Source organism: Heterodontus francisci, chromosome 28, assembly GCF_036365525.1.
Source record: "Heterodontus francisci isolate sHetFra1 chromosome 28, sHetFra1.hap1, whole genome shotgun sequence".
Classification (NCBI taxonomy): domain Eukaryota; kingdom Metazoa; phylum Chordata; class Chondrichthyes; order Heterodontiformes; family Heterodontidae; genus Heterodontus; species Heterodontus francisci.
This window is the reverse complement of record NC_090398.1, coordinates 1,296,637-1,313,448: the sequence shown is the minus strand read 5'-3', so window position 1 is coordinate 1,313,448 and position 16,812 is coordinate 1,296,637. Positions and strand designations below refer to the sequence as shown.

The 16,812-nt window shown below is 47.6% G+C and overlaps 1 protein-coding gene across 1 annotated transcript in view; it reads right to left on the bottom strand.

The window, feature by feature from the left end:
• Positions 1–741: 741 nt before the first annotated feature.
• LOC137385184 (GTP-binding nuclear protein Ran-like) overlaps positions 742–16,812 on the bottom strand; it is a 49,686-nt gene continuing 33,615 nt past the window's right edge. The window contains exons 2-10 of the mRNA XM_068060170.1: positions 16,204–16,322; positions 15,780–15,849; positions 15,077–15,140; positions 14,487–14,549; positions 12,470–12,596; positions 11,548–11,673; positions 5,850–6,037; positions 2,030–2,200; positions 742–1,443 (exon numbers count right to left, since the gene is read on the bottom strand). Coding sequence (XP_067916271.1) covers positions 1,399–1,443; positions 2,030–2,200; positions 5,850–6,037; positions 11,548–11,673; positions 12,470–12,596; positions 14,487–14,549; positions 15,077–15,140; positions 15,780–15,849; positions 16,204–16,322 — 973 coding nt within the window. The 3' untranslated portion in view covers positions 742–1,398. The remainder of the gene's footprint in view (positions 1,444–2,029; positions 2,201–5,849; positions 6,038–11,547; positions 11,674–12,469; positions 12,597–14,486; positions 14,550–15,076; positions 15,141–15,779; positions 15,850–16,203; positions 16,323–16,812) is intronic.

Below are 16,812 nucleotides of genomic sequence, written 5' to 3'. Positions count from 1 at the left end.
TACCTAGATTTCTGTCCTCAAGTCTCTCAACCACAGGCAAGACTGCAACCAACTGAGGCACAGGTAAAATAAACTAGGGGTGGATTCCCGGGAATTTAGAAGGGTAAGCGATGATTTGAAGGTATTAACAAGAACTGGAGGGTGGTTAGAGAGAAACTATTTCCGCTGGTCGGGGAGTCTCGGACGAGGGGGGGCAAAGTCTAAAAATGAGAGCCAGACCTTTCAGGAGTGAAATTCAGAAACACTTCTACACACACAGGGTGGGAGAGGTTTGGAAATCTCTCCCGCAAACTGCAATCGATGCTGGATCAATTGTTCATTTTAAATCTCAGATTGATAGATTTCTGTTATCCGGAGGGATTGAGGGATATGGGACAAAGACGGGTAAATGGAGTTAGGTCACAGATCAGCCAGGATCTCATTGAACAATGGAGCAGGCTCGAGGGGCTGAATGGGCCTCCTCCTGTTCCAGTGTAACAGGCCGGAGAAAGGGCTGAATGGGCCTCCTCCTGTTCCCATCCACGAGTCTACAACAGACGCAGACACAAGGGAAAGAGACATCAGCCCGCCACAGTGGCAGGAGAGCTTTGGGAAACCGTGGTCCTAATAGTCAGTCAGCTATTGCACCTGGGCATGCCTGCCAGTCATTCCCCTGGCACCCCCTCTCCGCTGCTCACTGGCACCACTGCAGGCCACAGGGCGCCCGGCCGCACACACACACAAAAGGCATTACTCTTGAAATTTAAAAAAGCACCGTAACTTTATTTCATATTCTTGACCCTTCCCCACGTCCCGACCTATCCCGCCGAGGGACACATGTCGAGGGGAAAAACCATTAAGGCGGGGGGAGAGAAAGAGAGCGAGGGGGCTGGGTTAAAAAAAAAAAATCGATGTGGGAAATAGAAAGGATTGTATCCAGCCTGGGGGTGTGCCAGGAAGGGGAGACAAAGTTCTGGGGTGTGGGACAGGCAAAGACATCGCAACAGGAATGAGGGGAGCTGCTTTTCCAGATTTTCAGAGAAGCCAGGCCAGCACTGAGCAAATCCTGCAGCACATTTCATCGCCCCTCTCTCTCTCTCTCTCTCCCAACTCTGCCCCTCCAGTCGTATTTCTTCAAATCATACTTTCTTCTTTTCATTAATCAAATATCACAAAAAACAGCTTCAAACACCAATTAAGGTAATCTGGAAAAGGAAAAGACACACCCACCATCAAACCCATCCCGCGTTCCAGAACATGCCATTCCCGGTCAAAGCCGAGTGCGGCATGGAGAGAGGGAGAGAATCCTCAGTGCGCGTTGGCGGCCTATAAAACTAGACCTTCGGCTAACAACCCACCACGTCTCTCACACACGCACATAAACACACACCACCCTCCCCCAACACCCAGATCTTCCCCTCAAAGGTCGTCATCTTCGTCTGGGAGAGGGGCGAAAGCAGCCAGCTGTCGGGGGGGAAAACAGAGAGAAGGAAGAGGTTAGTTACACTGCCGACTGCCTCGCCAGTTCACAAAGCCACAACACAAACACAGCTCCTCCACCATCTGACACACTGTCATTGATTTCAGGAGGGATAGCAGTCAAATCACACTGGGAGTTACTGTGCACAGTTCCGGTCTCCATATCACACTGGGAGTTACTGTGCACAGTTCCGGTCTCCATATCACACTGGGAGTTACTGTGCACAGTTCCGGTCTCCATATCACACTGGGAGTTACTGTGCACAGTTCCGGTCTCCATATCACACTGGGAGTTACTGTGCACAGTTCCGGTCTCCATATCACACTGGGAGTTACTGTGCACAGTTCCGGTCTCCATATCACACTGGGAGTTACTGTGCACAGTTCCGGTCTCCATATCACACTGGGAGTTACTGTGCACAGTTCCGGTCTCCATATCACACTGGGAGTTACTGTGCACAGTTCCGGTCTCCATATCACACTGGGAGTTACTGTGCACAGTTCCAGTCTCCATATCACACTGGGATTTACTGTACACAGTTCCCGTCTCTTTTACAAATCAGGTACTTACATTAAGCTCTTCCTCATATCGTTCAGCAAGCTGTGGATCCATCTGTACTTCAGGTGGGGCCAGAGCTGGCATGGCCACAAACTCCAGGTTGGGGTCCCCAATCATCTTGCGTGCCAGCCACAGGAAAGGCTTCTCAAAATTGTAGTTACTCTTGGCAGAGATATCATAGTACTGACACAGCAAGGGCAGGAAGGAAGAGAGACAGAGAAGAGCGAAAATAAAGTGAGCACCAAACAAAGTCAGGTCAAAAAGCAACCGCTAGTTTTACAATGTGGAGCGGCACTGATCAACGAGGATCTGCCTCAATACAGCAAATGATCACAGAACAAAGCATTTTTTTTTTTTTAAATTACTGGAATGTGGGTGTTACTGACTGGGCCAGCATTTCTTGCCCATCCCCAATTGCCCTTGAGAAGGTGGTGGTGAGCTGCCTTCTTGAACCGCTGCAGTCCATGTGGTGTAGGTACACCCACAGTGCTGTTAGGAAGGGAGTTCCAGGATTTTGACCCAGCGACAGTGAAGGAACGGCGATATAGTTCCAAGTCAGTATGGTGTGTGACTTGGAGGGGAACTTGCAAGGTGGCGGTGTTCCCATGCATCTGCTGCCCTTGTCTTTCCAGGTGGTAGAGGTCACGGGTTTGGAAGGTGCTGTCTAAGGAGCCTTGGTGCATTGCTGCAGTGCATCCTGTAGATGGTACACACTGCTGCCACTGTGCGTCAGTGGTGGAGGGAGTGAATGTTTGTAGATGGGGTGCCAATCAAGCGGGCTGCTTTGTCCTGGATGGTGTCGAGCTTCTTGAGTGTTGTTGGAGCTGCACCCATCCAGGCAAGTGGAGAGTATTCCATCACACTTCTGACTTGTACCTTGTAGATGGTGGACAGGCTTTGGGGAGTCAGGAGTGGAGTTACTCACCGCAGGATTCCTAGCCTCTGACCTGCTCTTGTAGCCACGGTATTTATATGGCTACTCCAGTTCAGTTTCTGGTCAATGGTAACCCCTAGGATGTTGATAGTGGGGGATTCAGCGATGGTAATGCCGTTGAATGTCAAGGGGAGATGGTTAGATTCTCTCTTGTTGGAGATGGTCATTGCCTGGCACTTGTGTGGCGCGAATGTTACTTGCCACTTATCAGCCCAAGCCTAGATATTGTCCAGATCTTTCTGCATTTCTACACGGATTGCTTCAGTATCTGAGGAGTTGTGAATGGTGCTGAACATTGTGCAATCATCAGCGAACATCCCCACTTTGGGCCTGGGACACTACTCTGAGGAACTTCTGGGCATTCCTCACCCAACACGTGTGCCTGCTATTGGACTGCTACTACCACACTGCACGCAACAGTTTCGTCTCAGACTCCCTGGTCGGGTCCGGGTAGCAGGCCTCTAGCGCAGAGGGAGGCGTTACTGTGTCTAACCCTGTGCTGTAGCTGTCCTGGGAGTGTTTGATGGGGACAGCGTGGAGGGAGTTTTACTCTTGTTACGGTCCTGTTTTATTTTTTTTCACTCCTCGGGAAATATTGCGGTGCCCCTTTAAGACTGTTCAAGATCAGTACATCTTTAAGACCTCTCTGGAGGCTCAGTGAGCCAAAGTGTATTCTGGTTTCCAAGCAACAGCCAGAGAGAGAGAGAGGACACGAGATTCAATCTTGCAGTTTTGACTTTTAAAAAATTAGCTGAGCACCAGTCAGTTGAAAGACTGTTTCAGCAATCGAAGGAAGAGGAGAGCTCTCGAAGACCATTTAAACTGAAGGAAAAAGATCTGTTATTTCTTTCTCAAAATTCCACAAAGCTTCAAGCTGAATAAATTCCATTAAAAAAAGGAAAAATCTTTTTCTTTGACAACAAATTATTGATATCTGCTATGTTCATCGCTGGGGAAAGAAAGTTTAATACGACAACAGCCGAACTGCTGAACCCCCATCTTCGAGGGACCCTTTTTTATATAGAGATACAGCACTGAAACAGGCCCTTCGACCCACCGAGTCTGTGCCGACCATCAACCACCCATTTATACTAATCCTACACTAATTCCATATTCCTACCACATCCCCACCTGTCCCTATATTTCCCTACCACCTACCTATACTAGTGACAATTTATAATGGCCAATTTACCTATCAACCTGCAAGTCTTTTGGCTTGTGGGAGGAAACCGGAGCACCCGGAGGAAACCCACGCAGACACAAGGAGAACTTGCAAACTCCACACAGGCAGTACCCAGAATTGAACCCGGGTCCCTGGAGCTGTGAGGCTGCGGTGCTAACCACTGCGTCACTGTGCCGCCCCCAATCGGGCCTTGGAAGACTGCAAGTGAACTTTGAATGCGTTGTATTAGAAGACCATTCGTCAGGATTGTGACTTGCCAAGATTTTATTTTTTTCTATTTTGTCGATCAGCTAATTTTAAATGCGGGAGATAGACTTTTAAAGAAGCAGTACAAGGTCTTCAGACATTGGTTAAAAAAAAAACTAAAATCTTAAACATTACTAAGTAGTTAAATTGTTGATATCTAAAGATAGTTTGGTTTGCTTCATTCTGGGGTTATTAGATTGTTCAATTTGGCTGCTTTTTCCCCCGATTTGGAAAGCTTAAAGAAATATGATGCGATCTGTGGAACGACGGGACTGAGTTGACAGTGTTGCCCCCACTACAATCAGAATCATATATTTTGATTGGGGGCTTTGTCCTGAGTGGTCTTAACACTTTGTCTCTAACCCTGTGCTGTACCTGGGAGTGTTTGATGGGGACAGTGTAGAGGGAGCTTTACTCTGTATCTAACCCCTGTGCTGTACCTGTCCTGGGAGTGTTTGATGGGGACAGTGTAGAGGGAGCTTTACTCTGTATCTAACCCCCGTGCTGTACCTGGGAGTGTTTGATGGGGACAGTGTAGAGGGAGCTTTACTCTGTATCTAACCCCTGTGCTCTACCTGTCCTGGGGGTGTTTGATGGGGGACAGTGTAGAGGGAGCTTTACTCTGTATCTAACCCCCATGCTCTACCTGTCCTGGGGGTGTTTGATGGGGGACAGTGTAGAGGGAGTTTTACTCTGTATCTAACCCCCATGCTCTACCTGTCCTGGGGGTGTTTGATGGGGACAGTGTAGAGGGAGCTTTACTCTGTATCTAACCCCTGTGCTGTACCTGTCCTGGGAGTGTTTGATGGGGACAATGTAGAGGGAGTTTTACTCTGTATCTAACCCCCGTGCTGTACCTGTCCTGGGAGTGTTTGATGGGGACAGTGTAGAGGGAGTTTTACTCTGTATCTAACCCCTGTGCTGTACCTGTCCTGGGAGTGTTTGATGGGGACAGTGTCGAGGTGTGGAATGGATTTTTTTTTTTTTTTATTCGTTTTGTGGGCATTGCTGGCTAGGCCAGCATTTACTGGCCTTCCCTAATTGCCCTTGAACGGAGTGGCTTGCTAGGCCATTTCAGAGGGCAGTTAAGTCAAACATATTGCTGTGGGTCTGGAGTCACATGTGAACCAGACCAGGTAAGGACAGCAGATATCCTTCCCTAAAGGACATTAGTGAACCAGATGGGTTTTTAACAACAATTGACAATGGTTTCATTGTGCCCATTAGACTGGCTTTTAATTCCAGATTTTTATTAATTGAACTCAAAATTGACCATCTGCCACGGTGGGATTCGATCCCATGTCCCCAGAGCATAGGCCTGGGCTCTGGATTACTAGTCCAGTGAGACGCGCACCACCTCCCCAGTCCCGCATCGGGAGCCCATTCCCCGTAATACAGCCTCTGACCTCAGGGAACTCCGGTGACCCTCAGGGTCCACTCCACTCACAACCCTCAGGAGCACCTTTTACCTGCAGATTCTTCTTCCTGTGGAAGGTGATGGACTTGGCCTTGACCTTCCGGTCCTTGATGTCCACTTTGTTGCCGCACAAGACGATGGGAATGTTCTCGCAGACACGCACCAGGTCCCGATGCCAGTTTGGGACGTTCTTGTAGGTGACCCTGGCTGTCACATCGAACATGATAATTGCACACTGTGCTGCAGTAGGTGGGTTGGGAGAAAGACACCAGGAGTCAGTTAGAGCGAGCAAGATAAATGTGAGGTTATCCACTTTGGTAGCAAAAACAGGAAGGCAGATTATCTGAATGGCTATAAACTGAGAGGAGAATATGCAGCGAGACCTGGGTGTTCTCGTACACCAGTTGCTGAAGGTAAGCATGCAGGTCCAACAGGTGGCAAAGGCAAATGATATGTTGGCCTTCATAGCGAGAGGATTCGAGTACAGGAGCAGGGATGTCTTGCTGCAATTGTACAGGGCCTTGGTGAGGCCACACCTGGAATATTGTGTGCAGTTTTGGTCTCCTTATCTGAGGAAGGATGTTCTTGCTATAGAGGGAGTGCAGCGAAGGTTTACCAGACTGATTCCTGGGTCGATGGGACTCACATATGAGGAGAGATTGAATTAGTTAGGATTATATTCGCTGGAGTTCAGGAGAGTGGGGGATCTCATAGAAACCTATAAAATTCTAACAGGACTTGACTGGGTAGATGCAGGAAGGATGTTCCCGATGGTGGGGGGGAGTCCAGAATCAGGGGTCATAGTCCAAGGATACAGGGTAAACCTTTCAGGACTGAGATGAGGAGAAATTACTTCACCCAGAGTGGTGAGCCTGTAGAAAGCACAGTTGAGGCCAAAACATTGTATGTGTTCAAGAAGGAGTTAGCTATAGCTCTTGGGTCTAAAGGGATCCAAGGGTATGGGGCGAAAGCTGGAACAGGTTACTGAGTTGGATGATCAGTTATGATCATAATGAATGGCAGAGCAGGCTCGAAGGGCTGAATGGCCTACTCCTGCTCCTATTTTCTATGTTTCTAAGAGACAGAGCGCTCGAGATTGAGCAGACTGGGCCGATATTCCCTGGAGTTTAGAGGAATGAGAGGTGATCTGATTGAAATGTATAAAATTCTGAGAGGGTTTGACAGAGTAGATGCTGAGAGGCTGTTTCCCCCCCCCCCCCCAACCCCGGATAGAGAGTCTAGAACTGGGGGAGGGGGGTATCACAGTCTCAGGATAAGGGGGCGGCCATTTGGGACTGAAATGAGGAGAAATGTCTCCACTCCGAGGGTTGTGAATCTTTGGAATTCTCTACCCCAGAGAGCTGTGGATGCTCAGTCATTGAGTATATTCAAGACGGAGATCGAGGGATTTTTGGACACGAAGGGAATTGTGGGATACGGGGAGAGGGCGGGAAAGTGGAGAAGATGTCGAAGATCAGCCATGATCTTATTGAATGGGGGAGCAGGCTCGAGGGGCCGAATGGCCTCCTCCTGCTCCTGTTTCTTATGTGTTTACGAGTATCACTCCAAGGTTGAGAGGGAACATTTGCTAGTCTGAGACAGACTGGCAGCATCAGAGAGAGGGTTAATGTTCATGTATGTGAATGCACGGAGTGTAGTTAGTAAGACTGGTGAGGTACAGGCGCAGATTGCCATGTGGAAATATGATGTTGTGGCTATAACAGAGACCTGGCTCAAAAAAGGGCAGGACTGGGTGTTAAATATTCCTGGATACAAGGAAAGATAGGAAAGGAAAAAAGGGGGAGGGGTGGCAGTATTGATTAGGGAGAGCATTGCAGTGGACTACAGACCTCCAAACAGTCAGGGAGAGATAGAGGAGCAGATATGTAGGCAAATCTCAGAGAGGTGTAAAAACAATAGGGTAATAGTAGTCGGGGATTTCAACTTCCCCAATATTAACTGGGATAGTCTTAGTGCAAAAGGCTTAAAAGGGGGCAGAATTCTTAAAATGCATACAGGAGAGCTTTTTGAGCCAGTACGTAGAAAGTCCTACAAGAGAAGGGGCAGTACTGGACCTAATCCTAGGGAATGAAGCTGGACAAGTGGTAGAAGTGTCAGTGGGTTTCGGGGATAGTGTCCATAACTCGGTAAGACTTAAGGTAGTTATGGAAAAGGACATAGATGGACCAGAAATAAAGGTACTGAATTGGGGGAAGGCCGATTTCAATATGATAAAACAGGATCTGGCGAAAGTGGACTGGGAGCAGCTACCCATAGGAAAGTCTACATCACATCAGTGGGAGTCAAAGAGGAAATTGAGAGAGAGTTCAGAGCCAACATGTACCAGTTAAGGTGAAGGGTAGGACCAACAGGTCTAGGGAACCCTGGATGTCAAGGGATATAGAGGATTGGATCAGGAAAAAAAAAGGAGACCTACGGCAGATCCCAAGTGCTGAAAACAGCGGAGGCACTAGATGAGTATAGAAAGTGTAGGGTGGCACTTAAAGTAATTAGGAGAGTGAAGAGGGGACATGAAAAAACACTGGCGGGCAAGATAAAGGAAAATCCCAAGACATTTTATAAGTATATTAAGGGTAAGAGGATAACCAGGGAAAGATTAGGGCCCAACGTGGCAATCTTTATGTGGAGCCGGAGGACATAGGTGAGGTTTGAAATGATTTTCATCTGTGTTCGCTATGGAGAAGGATGATGTTGGTGTAGAGATCAGGGAAGGGGATTGTGATATACTTGAACATATTAGTATTGAAAGGAAATATTAGCTGTTTTAGCAGGCTTAAAAGTGGATAAATCCCCAGGCCCAGATGAGATGTATCCCAGGCTGTTATGTGAGGCAAGGGAGGAGATAGCAGAGGATCTGACACAAATTTTCAAATCCTGTCTGGCCACAGGAGAGGGACCAGAGGACTGGAGGACTGCGAACGTGGTACCATTATTCAAGAAGAGTAGCAGGGATAAAGCAGGTAATTACAGGCCGGTGAGTCTAACATCGGTGGTTGGGAAAATATTGGAAAAAATTCTGAGGGACAGGATTAATCTCTACTTGGAGAGGCAGGGATTAATCAGGGATAGTCAGCATGGCTTTGTCAGGGGGAGATTGTGTCTAACTAGGTTGAGTTTTTCGAGGAGGTGACTAGATGTGCAGATGAGGGTAAAGCAGTTGATGTAGTCTACATGGACGTCAGTAAGGCTTTTGATAAGGTCCCACATGGGAGATTGGTTAAGAAGGTAAGAGCCCATGGGATCCAGGGCAATTTGGCAAATTGGATCCAAAATTGGCTTAGTGGCAGGAGGCAGAGTGTAATGGTCGAGGACTGTTTTTGCGATTGGAAGCCTGTGACCAGTGGTGTCCCACAGGGATCGGTGCTGGGACCCTTGCTGTTTGTAATGTACATTAATGATTTAGACGTGAATATAGGAGGTATGATCAGTGAGCTCACAGAAGACACGAAAATTGGTGTCGTCGTAAATAGAGAGGAGGAAATCCTTATACAGGACAATAAAGATGGGCTGGTAAGATGGGCGGAGCAGTGGCAAACAGAATTTAATCCTGAGAAGTGTGAGGTGGGAGGACTAACAAGGCAAGGGAATATACAATGGATGGTAGGACCCTAGGATGTACAGAGGGTCAGAGGGACCTTGGTGTACTTGTCCATAGATCACTGAAGGCAGCAGCACAGGTGGATAAGGTGGTTAGGAAGGCATATGGGATACTTGCCTTGATTAGCTGAGGCATAGAATATAAGAACAGGGAGGTTATGATGAAGCTGTATAAAACACTAGTTAGGCCACAGCTGGAGTACTGTGTACAGTTCTGGGCACCACACTACAGGAAGGATGTGATTGCACTGGAGAGGGTGCAGAGGAGATTCACCAGGATGTTGCCTGGGCTGGAGCATTTCAGCTATGAAGAGAGACTGGATAGGCTGGGGTTGTTTTCCTTGAAGCAGAGAAGGCTGAGAGGGGACATGATTGAGGTGTACAAGATTATGAGGGGCATTGATAGGTTAGATAGGAAGAATCTTTTTCCCTTAGCGGAGGGGTCAATAACCAGGGGGCATAGATTTAGGGTAAGGGGTAGGAGGTTTAGAGGGGATTTGAGAAAAAACAATTTCACCCAGCGGGTGGTTGGGATCTGGAACACACTGCCTGAAGAGGTGGTGGAGCCAGGAACCCTCACAACATTTAAGTATTTAGATGAGCACCTGAAACACCATAGCATACAAGGCTACGGGCCAAGTGCAGGAATATGGGATTAGAATAGTTGGGTGCTGGATGGCCGGCACAGACACGATGGACCGAAGGGCCTGTTTCTGTGCTGTATAACTCTATGACTCAGAGGGGTCGAGGCCAAAATCAATTTGGCTAGAGCTAAGGAACAAAAAAGGTGCAGTTAGATTGCTTGATGTTGTCTATAAGCCACCAGCTGGTGGGAAGAACCTGGAGGAACAAATTTGCAAGGAAATCACAGAGAGATGCAAAAGTTTTAGGGTAGTTATAATGAGGGACTTTTAATTCTCCAAACATAGACTGGGATAACAGTAGTGTAAAGGGCAGTGAGGGGCAAGAGTTCCTAGAGTGTGTTCAGGAAAATTTTCTACAACAGTATGTTGCTAGTCCAATGAGAAAGGAGGCACTGCTAGACCTGGTTCTTGGGAATGAGGTGAGCCAAGTAGATCAAGTGTCAGTAGGATGAGCATTTAGGGGATAGTGATCATTGTGTCAAAAGGTTTAGGCTGACTATAGAAAAGGACAAAGAACAATTCAGGGTCAGAATAATTAACTGGGGGAAGGCTAACTTCAATGAGGTAAGAATGGATCTGGGGCGAATAAATTGGAGTCAAAAGCTGGCAGGAAACTGACAGATAAACAAGGGGCTACCTTCAAAGAAGAAGTAGTTTGAGCACAGTCAAGGTATATTCCCTCAAAGGGGAAAAGGCAAACAAATCCAGAGCTCCCTGGATGACAAAATAGGTTGAGATGAAGATAAAGAAGAAAAAGTGTGTATAAATCATTGAAGGTGGTCGGACAGGTTGAGAGAGCACTTAATAAAGCATACAGTATCCTGCGCTTTATTAATAGAGTACAAGAGCAAGGAGGTTATGTTGAACTTATATAAGACACTAGTTCGGCCTCAGCTGGAGTATTGTGTCCAGTTCTTGGTGCTGCACTTCCGCAAAGATGTGAGGGCATTGGAGAGAGTACAGAAAAGATTCACAAGAGTGGTTCCAGGGATGAGGAATTTCAGTTATGAAGATAGATTGGATGGTTAGGACTGTTTTCCTTGGATAGAGAAGGCTGAGAGGTGATTTGATAGAGGCATTCAAAATCATGAGGGGGTCTGGACAGAGTCGATAGAGAGAAACTGTTCCCACTCGCGAAAGGATCGAGAACGAGAGGGCAGAGATTTAAAGTATTTGGTAAGAGAAGCAAAAGTGACATGAGGAAAAACTTTTTCACGCAGCGAGTGGTTAAGGTCTGGAATGTGCTGCCTGAGAACATGGTGGAGGCAGGTTCAATTGAAACATTCAGAAGAGAATTAGAGAGTTATATGAAAAGGAGGAATGTGCAGCGTTACGTGGAGGAGGCAGGGGAATGGGACTGATTGAGTTGCTCTTTCAGAGAGCCGGTGCCAACAAGATGGGCCGAATGGCCTCCTTCTGCACTTTATCGATTCTGTGATACTTGACTACTCTGGAAGGATAGGGGAAGGGAGACAGGATGGGACTCACCTTGAATGTAGTAGCCGTCTCGCAGGCCTCCAAACTTCTCCTGGCCGGCCGTGTCCCAGACGTTGAAACGGATGGCCCCTCTGTTGGTGTGGAAGGTCAGAGGGTGGACCTCCACTCCCAGGGTGGCTGCCAGACAGCAATGGAGGAAGGGAAGCAGAGAAAGTGAGGCAGGCACAGACAGAAGAAACACGATCGCAACACCCCGTCCCAAATCAGGAGCCCATTGGCCAAAACATAGCTTCTGAAACCAGACCCCCTGAACTCTCCTGTGACCCTCAGGGGTCACTCCACTGCGGCTTCACAGGAGAGAGAGCGCGCGAGTGAGAGCGAGAGCGCAGGGGGATGGGGGCGGAGAGATTTAGGGAGGGAATTCCAGAGCTTAGGGCCCAGGCAGCTGAAGGCACGGCCTCCAATGGTGGAGCGATTAAAATCGGGGGATGCTCAAGAGGGAGGGAGGAGGCGACAGAGGGGATGGTGGGGGCGGGAGGAGGCGACAGAGGGGATGGTGGGGGCGGGAGGAGGCGACAGAGGGGATGGTGGGGGCGGGAGGAGGCGACAGAGGGGATGGTGGGGGCGGGAGGAGGCGACAGAGGGGATGGTGGGGGCGGGAGGAGGCGACAGAGGGGATGGTGGGGGCGGGAGGAGGCGACAGAGATACAGGGGAGATGGTGGGGACTGGAGGAGGTTACAGAGTCAGAGGAGATGGTAGGGGCGGGACGGGTGAAGCAAGGCAAGCAGACTCTGCCTACACACTGCCAAAAGACCACAACCTCACTCGCCCTCTTGACGCTCCTGTCCAATGCAGAGCTGCCCACCCCCACCTCACAAGCTGACTCCCTTCCACTGAGACGTCCAAAACCGCCCCCCTCCGTTCAGCCCCCGCTGTTTAGCGAGACTGGCGCAGCGAGCGAACTCAGCTTACCGACGTATTTCTTCTCAAACTCGCCACTCACGTGCCGCTTCACAAAGGTGGTTTTGCCCGTGCCGCCATCCCCAACCAGGACTAGCTGAAAGAGAGGGTGAGAGAGAGAGTTAGCTAAAGGTACTGACTATGGGGACAGGCTGCGGGGGGGGGGGGGGGGGGAAGATGGGTGGAACTCCTAACCCAGCTCCATACAACTTTTCACAGACTCTCGAAAACCTTTACTCGTCCACATTCCCTGTATCTTTCGGGACTTGGGCAACGCTGCCCAGACTCAGTTATTCCGCATCCCCAGTTGCCCCTTCAGCTGCTTTTGAGACAACTGAGGGGTCACTAGAGAGGGCAGTTAAGGGTTGGGCGTGGGACTGGAAGCACACATAAGCCCAGACTGGGTGACCAACAGCAACAAGTTGCAGATAGACAGTGTATTTAACCTTGTAAAATGTTCAAAAGCGCTTCAAAGCAGAGATTATCAAACATTATTCGACCCCGAGCCACATATGGAGATATTAGAGACAGGTGACCAAAAGGTGGGTCAGAGGGAGGTTTTAAGGAGTATCTTGAAGGAGGAGAGAGAGAAGCAGAGGGGTTTAGGAAGGAATTCCAGAGCTTCAGGCTCCAGGCAGCTGAAGGCACGACCGCCAATGGGTGGAGCAATTAAAATCGGGGCGGTGCTCGAGGCGCCGGAATTGGAGAAGTGCAGAGATAACGGAGGGTTGTAGGGGCCGGAGGAGGTTACAGAGATAGGGAGGGTTGGTCGGAGGTTAGAGGTGGGCAGTGTCGTAGGGGCTGCCACAGAACCGGAAGAGTTCTGATGCAACAATTACGGACTAACTCTGAAGAGTTATGAAAACGGACTTTGTCTTAAAAAGACCCTTTATTTTAAAAAGTGAACAATGGTCAAAATGGCCACCGAAGAAAGACGGGATTGGCCTTCTGCGTATCCAAACAGTCAAAGGACAAATCTTCAAAGCCAAAAAGTGTTCATGAAACCCAGCTTACACCTATCCCAGAATAACATTCCAGAATTGAATGTCTTCTTCTGAAACAAAAGGAGGTGTGAAGTAACCACATCCTGGGCCATTGTGCGATCGCCTTGGGGAAGAGAGGCGAATGTCTCCTACTAGGTGAGAGGTGACACGGTTTTACCTTAAAAAAAGAGAGACCCCCGACCCAGAAGGTGAAGTTACTTCTAACAGCTTGAGTTCCAGCCAAGCTAGGGAGCACAGTGCCCTGCTGAAAAAATTCTACATCTATGGTATACAGCAGTGACAGCTATAAGTAACCTACCATCTTCAACAGAACCTTCTATCAAGAAAGAAATCTACAATCATATCAGGCCTGCAACCATCTAGAACTTGACTCTCAGGAGAATTCAACAGGTTTCTCAACCTTTCCGCCCACTGAAAACCACCTTCCTTTTTCCCTTCTCTGTCTCTTCTCTGTGCGTGTGCACACGCATGAGCAAATGTGTGAGCTGATGAATGATGAGCCATTGCGACAATTTCAGGATAAGGCTTATTGATCAATAAACAATTTGACTTTCTGTTTTTAAAAACCTGGAAGAAAACCTGCCCTTGTCTGTTTATTTGAAAAATAAAACACCAAGGGGCTAACTTCTTCATACAAATACAATTGCTGCAGTCGGGTGGGGAGTTGAACAGTGGGAACCACCCACATCACACCACATGGTCGTAACTGGGGGCTCGTCCGGGACCTGTACCGCCAGATAAATGAAAGTTTTGGAAAACAGGAAGAAAACTGACCTCTAAAATTGTGGGAAAATAAACAAACAGGTTTTCTTCTGTTTTTTTTCCTACAGTACTAGAAACAAAAGAGATGGTCACCTTTAATGCTAAGGAGTTTGTAGTGCAGGGAGAGCTGCCCCTTGATCAGTTAAACAAATTAAGTGTTGAAGATTTAAAAAGCTTAGCTGCAGAGATGGGAATCACTTTCAGACAAAAAGTAAAAAAACACCTGAACTAGTGAAAAGTCTAGACAACCATTTCAAACGTACTCCTGAACTACAAGACGCCAACATGGAACCAGAGACTGAAAAATCATTCGAGCTAGAATCCAGCTGCAGATGAAAAGGGAAGAAACACAAAAACAGGGAAAGAAAATTTCAGTTGAAAGAGAAAGTACAATTGCAAACGGTTTGAGTTAGAGCGTGCAAACCCAAAATGAAAATGCTGCCTGTCACTCAAACCTCATCCCCAATTCAGAGCAAAACTTTGATGTGCTGAGACACTCAAGACTGGTGCCAAAATTTAATGAGGAGGAGGAGGAGTCGTCATATTTTATCTCTTTTGAGAAAATAGCTACCAGGCTAAAATGGCCGAAAGAATTCTGGACTCTCCTCTTACAAGGCACGTTCGTGGGTCAGGCTCGTGAGGTTTCTTTTCCCTGTTATCGGAAGAAAGTTCCCCTAATTACGAACAAACTAAAACTGCAATTCTAAATACATATGAGCTGGTACCAGAAGCACACAGACAGAGATACCGACACACCTGGAAAAGACCCACAGAGATTCACATTGAATTTGAAAGAATTAAACATATGGATTGCGATTGCTGGATACGATCTCTCAAGCTAGAACCTTCATACGAAAATGAGAGAAGTGATGTTGCTGGAAGAGTTTAAAAATAGCATCCCAAGTAGTGCAAGAACCCTCAAAGAACAAAAGAGTCACAAGAGTAAAACAGCTGATGACTATGAATTAATATATAAATCCCCAACGCTGAATAAATTTGGGCCGAGTAACTCATGTACGCGAGGTAGAGATAGCAGGGATGCAGTGATGGGCTCGAAAGAAAAGGAGAGCAGGGAAAGAAAACCCAACTAGTCCCCAACTTTTAAAAGGGGGAACCCAGGGATCCGCCGGACATGTTTCCAGTGTGGCAAATCTGGGCACGTCCACGCCAATTGTTGGCATGCCAAAAAACAGCAGGAGGCGCTGCAGTCAAGTTTGTGTCTGTGGCTTTAAAAGTGATAAGCCTGTGTCCTAATATAACTAGAGAGCAGAGCACGTATTGGAACTTTTTGCACAAAGGACAAATGACGCCTTTTAGGTCCCAGGCACCAGGCAAGGAGATAACCATTTCAGTCACAACAGCTGTTTTCAAACCCTACTGGCAGCCAAACTGACAGAAATGTCACTGGAAAGCAGAACAAATGCCACAATATTAGTAAAAGGGCATGACTGTCAAATTGTTGAAAGTTCCCTTCGTTAAAATTTACCTACAGAGTAAGTTGGTCACTGGCGTAGTGACAGTCAGGATCATTCCGAGCTTACCCACACAGGGCGTACCTGTTGCGAGGTAGTGACTTGGCAGAAAGCACAGTATTGTACCCAGAGGGTCCAGAGCAGTCCACGGAGACTGGAGAAACCGAGGGGAAGAAAACGAAACTCGGTACAACTGCTGAAGGCTGGGGGAAGTCCCAAAAATCCCACAGGGAGCGATAGAGCCAGGGTCCAGACAGAGCCAAAAAAGATTTGAAGAAGCAAGACGACAAGAAAAAAAAGGTGCAATTCCATTGCTCAGTGTTGTCTATTAGCCATCAACTAGTGGAAAAGTTACAGAGAAACAAACTTGCAAGAAAACTAGAGATGTGCAAAAAATTATAGAACATTTATAACGGGGGAATTTAATTATCTGAATATAGACTGGGCTAGTAGTACTGTAAAGGGCAGGGAGCAGAAAGTTCCTGGAGTGTTCAGGGAAACTTTCTACAACAGTATGTTTCCAGTCCAACGAGAAAAGAGGCAGTGCTACACCTGGTTCTTGGAATGCAGTGGACCAAGTGGATAAGGAGAACATTTCGGATCATGGCATCATAAGGTTTAGGCTGACTACGGGGAAAGGACAAAGAACGATCCAGAGTAAGAATAATTAACTTGGGTGAAAGCCAACTTCAATGAGGCAAGAATGGATCTGGGGCAAATAAATTGGAACCAAAGGTTGGCAGGAAAAACAAACAGTTGCTGAACAATGGGCTACCTTCAAAGGAGATAGTTCGGGCAGAGTCAAGGTACGTTCCCTCGAAGGGGAAAGGCAGAGCAAACAAATCCAGGGCTCCCTGGATGACGAGAGAGATAAAGATGGAAGAAAAAGAGTGCTTATGAGAGTTATCAGGTGGATAATACAATGCAGAACCCAGCTGAATATAGAAGGTTCAGAGGGGACGCTGAAACTGCAAATCAGAGAAGCAAACAGGAAGCATGAAATGAGACTGGCAGCTAAATTTAAAGGGAATCCCAAAGTTTACTATAAGCATATAAACAATAAAAAAGATGGTGAAAGGAGGAGTGGGGCCCATTAAGGACCATAAAGGGTATTTAA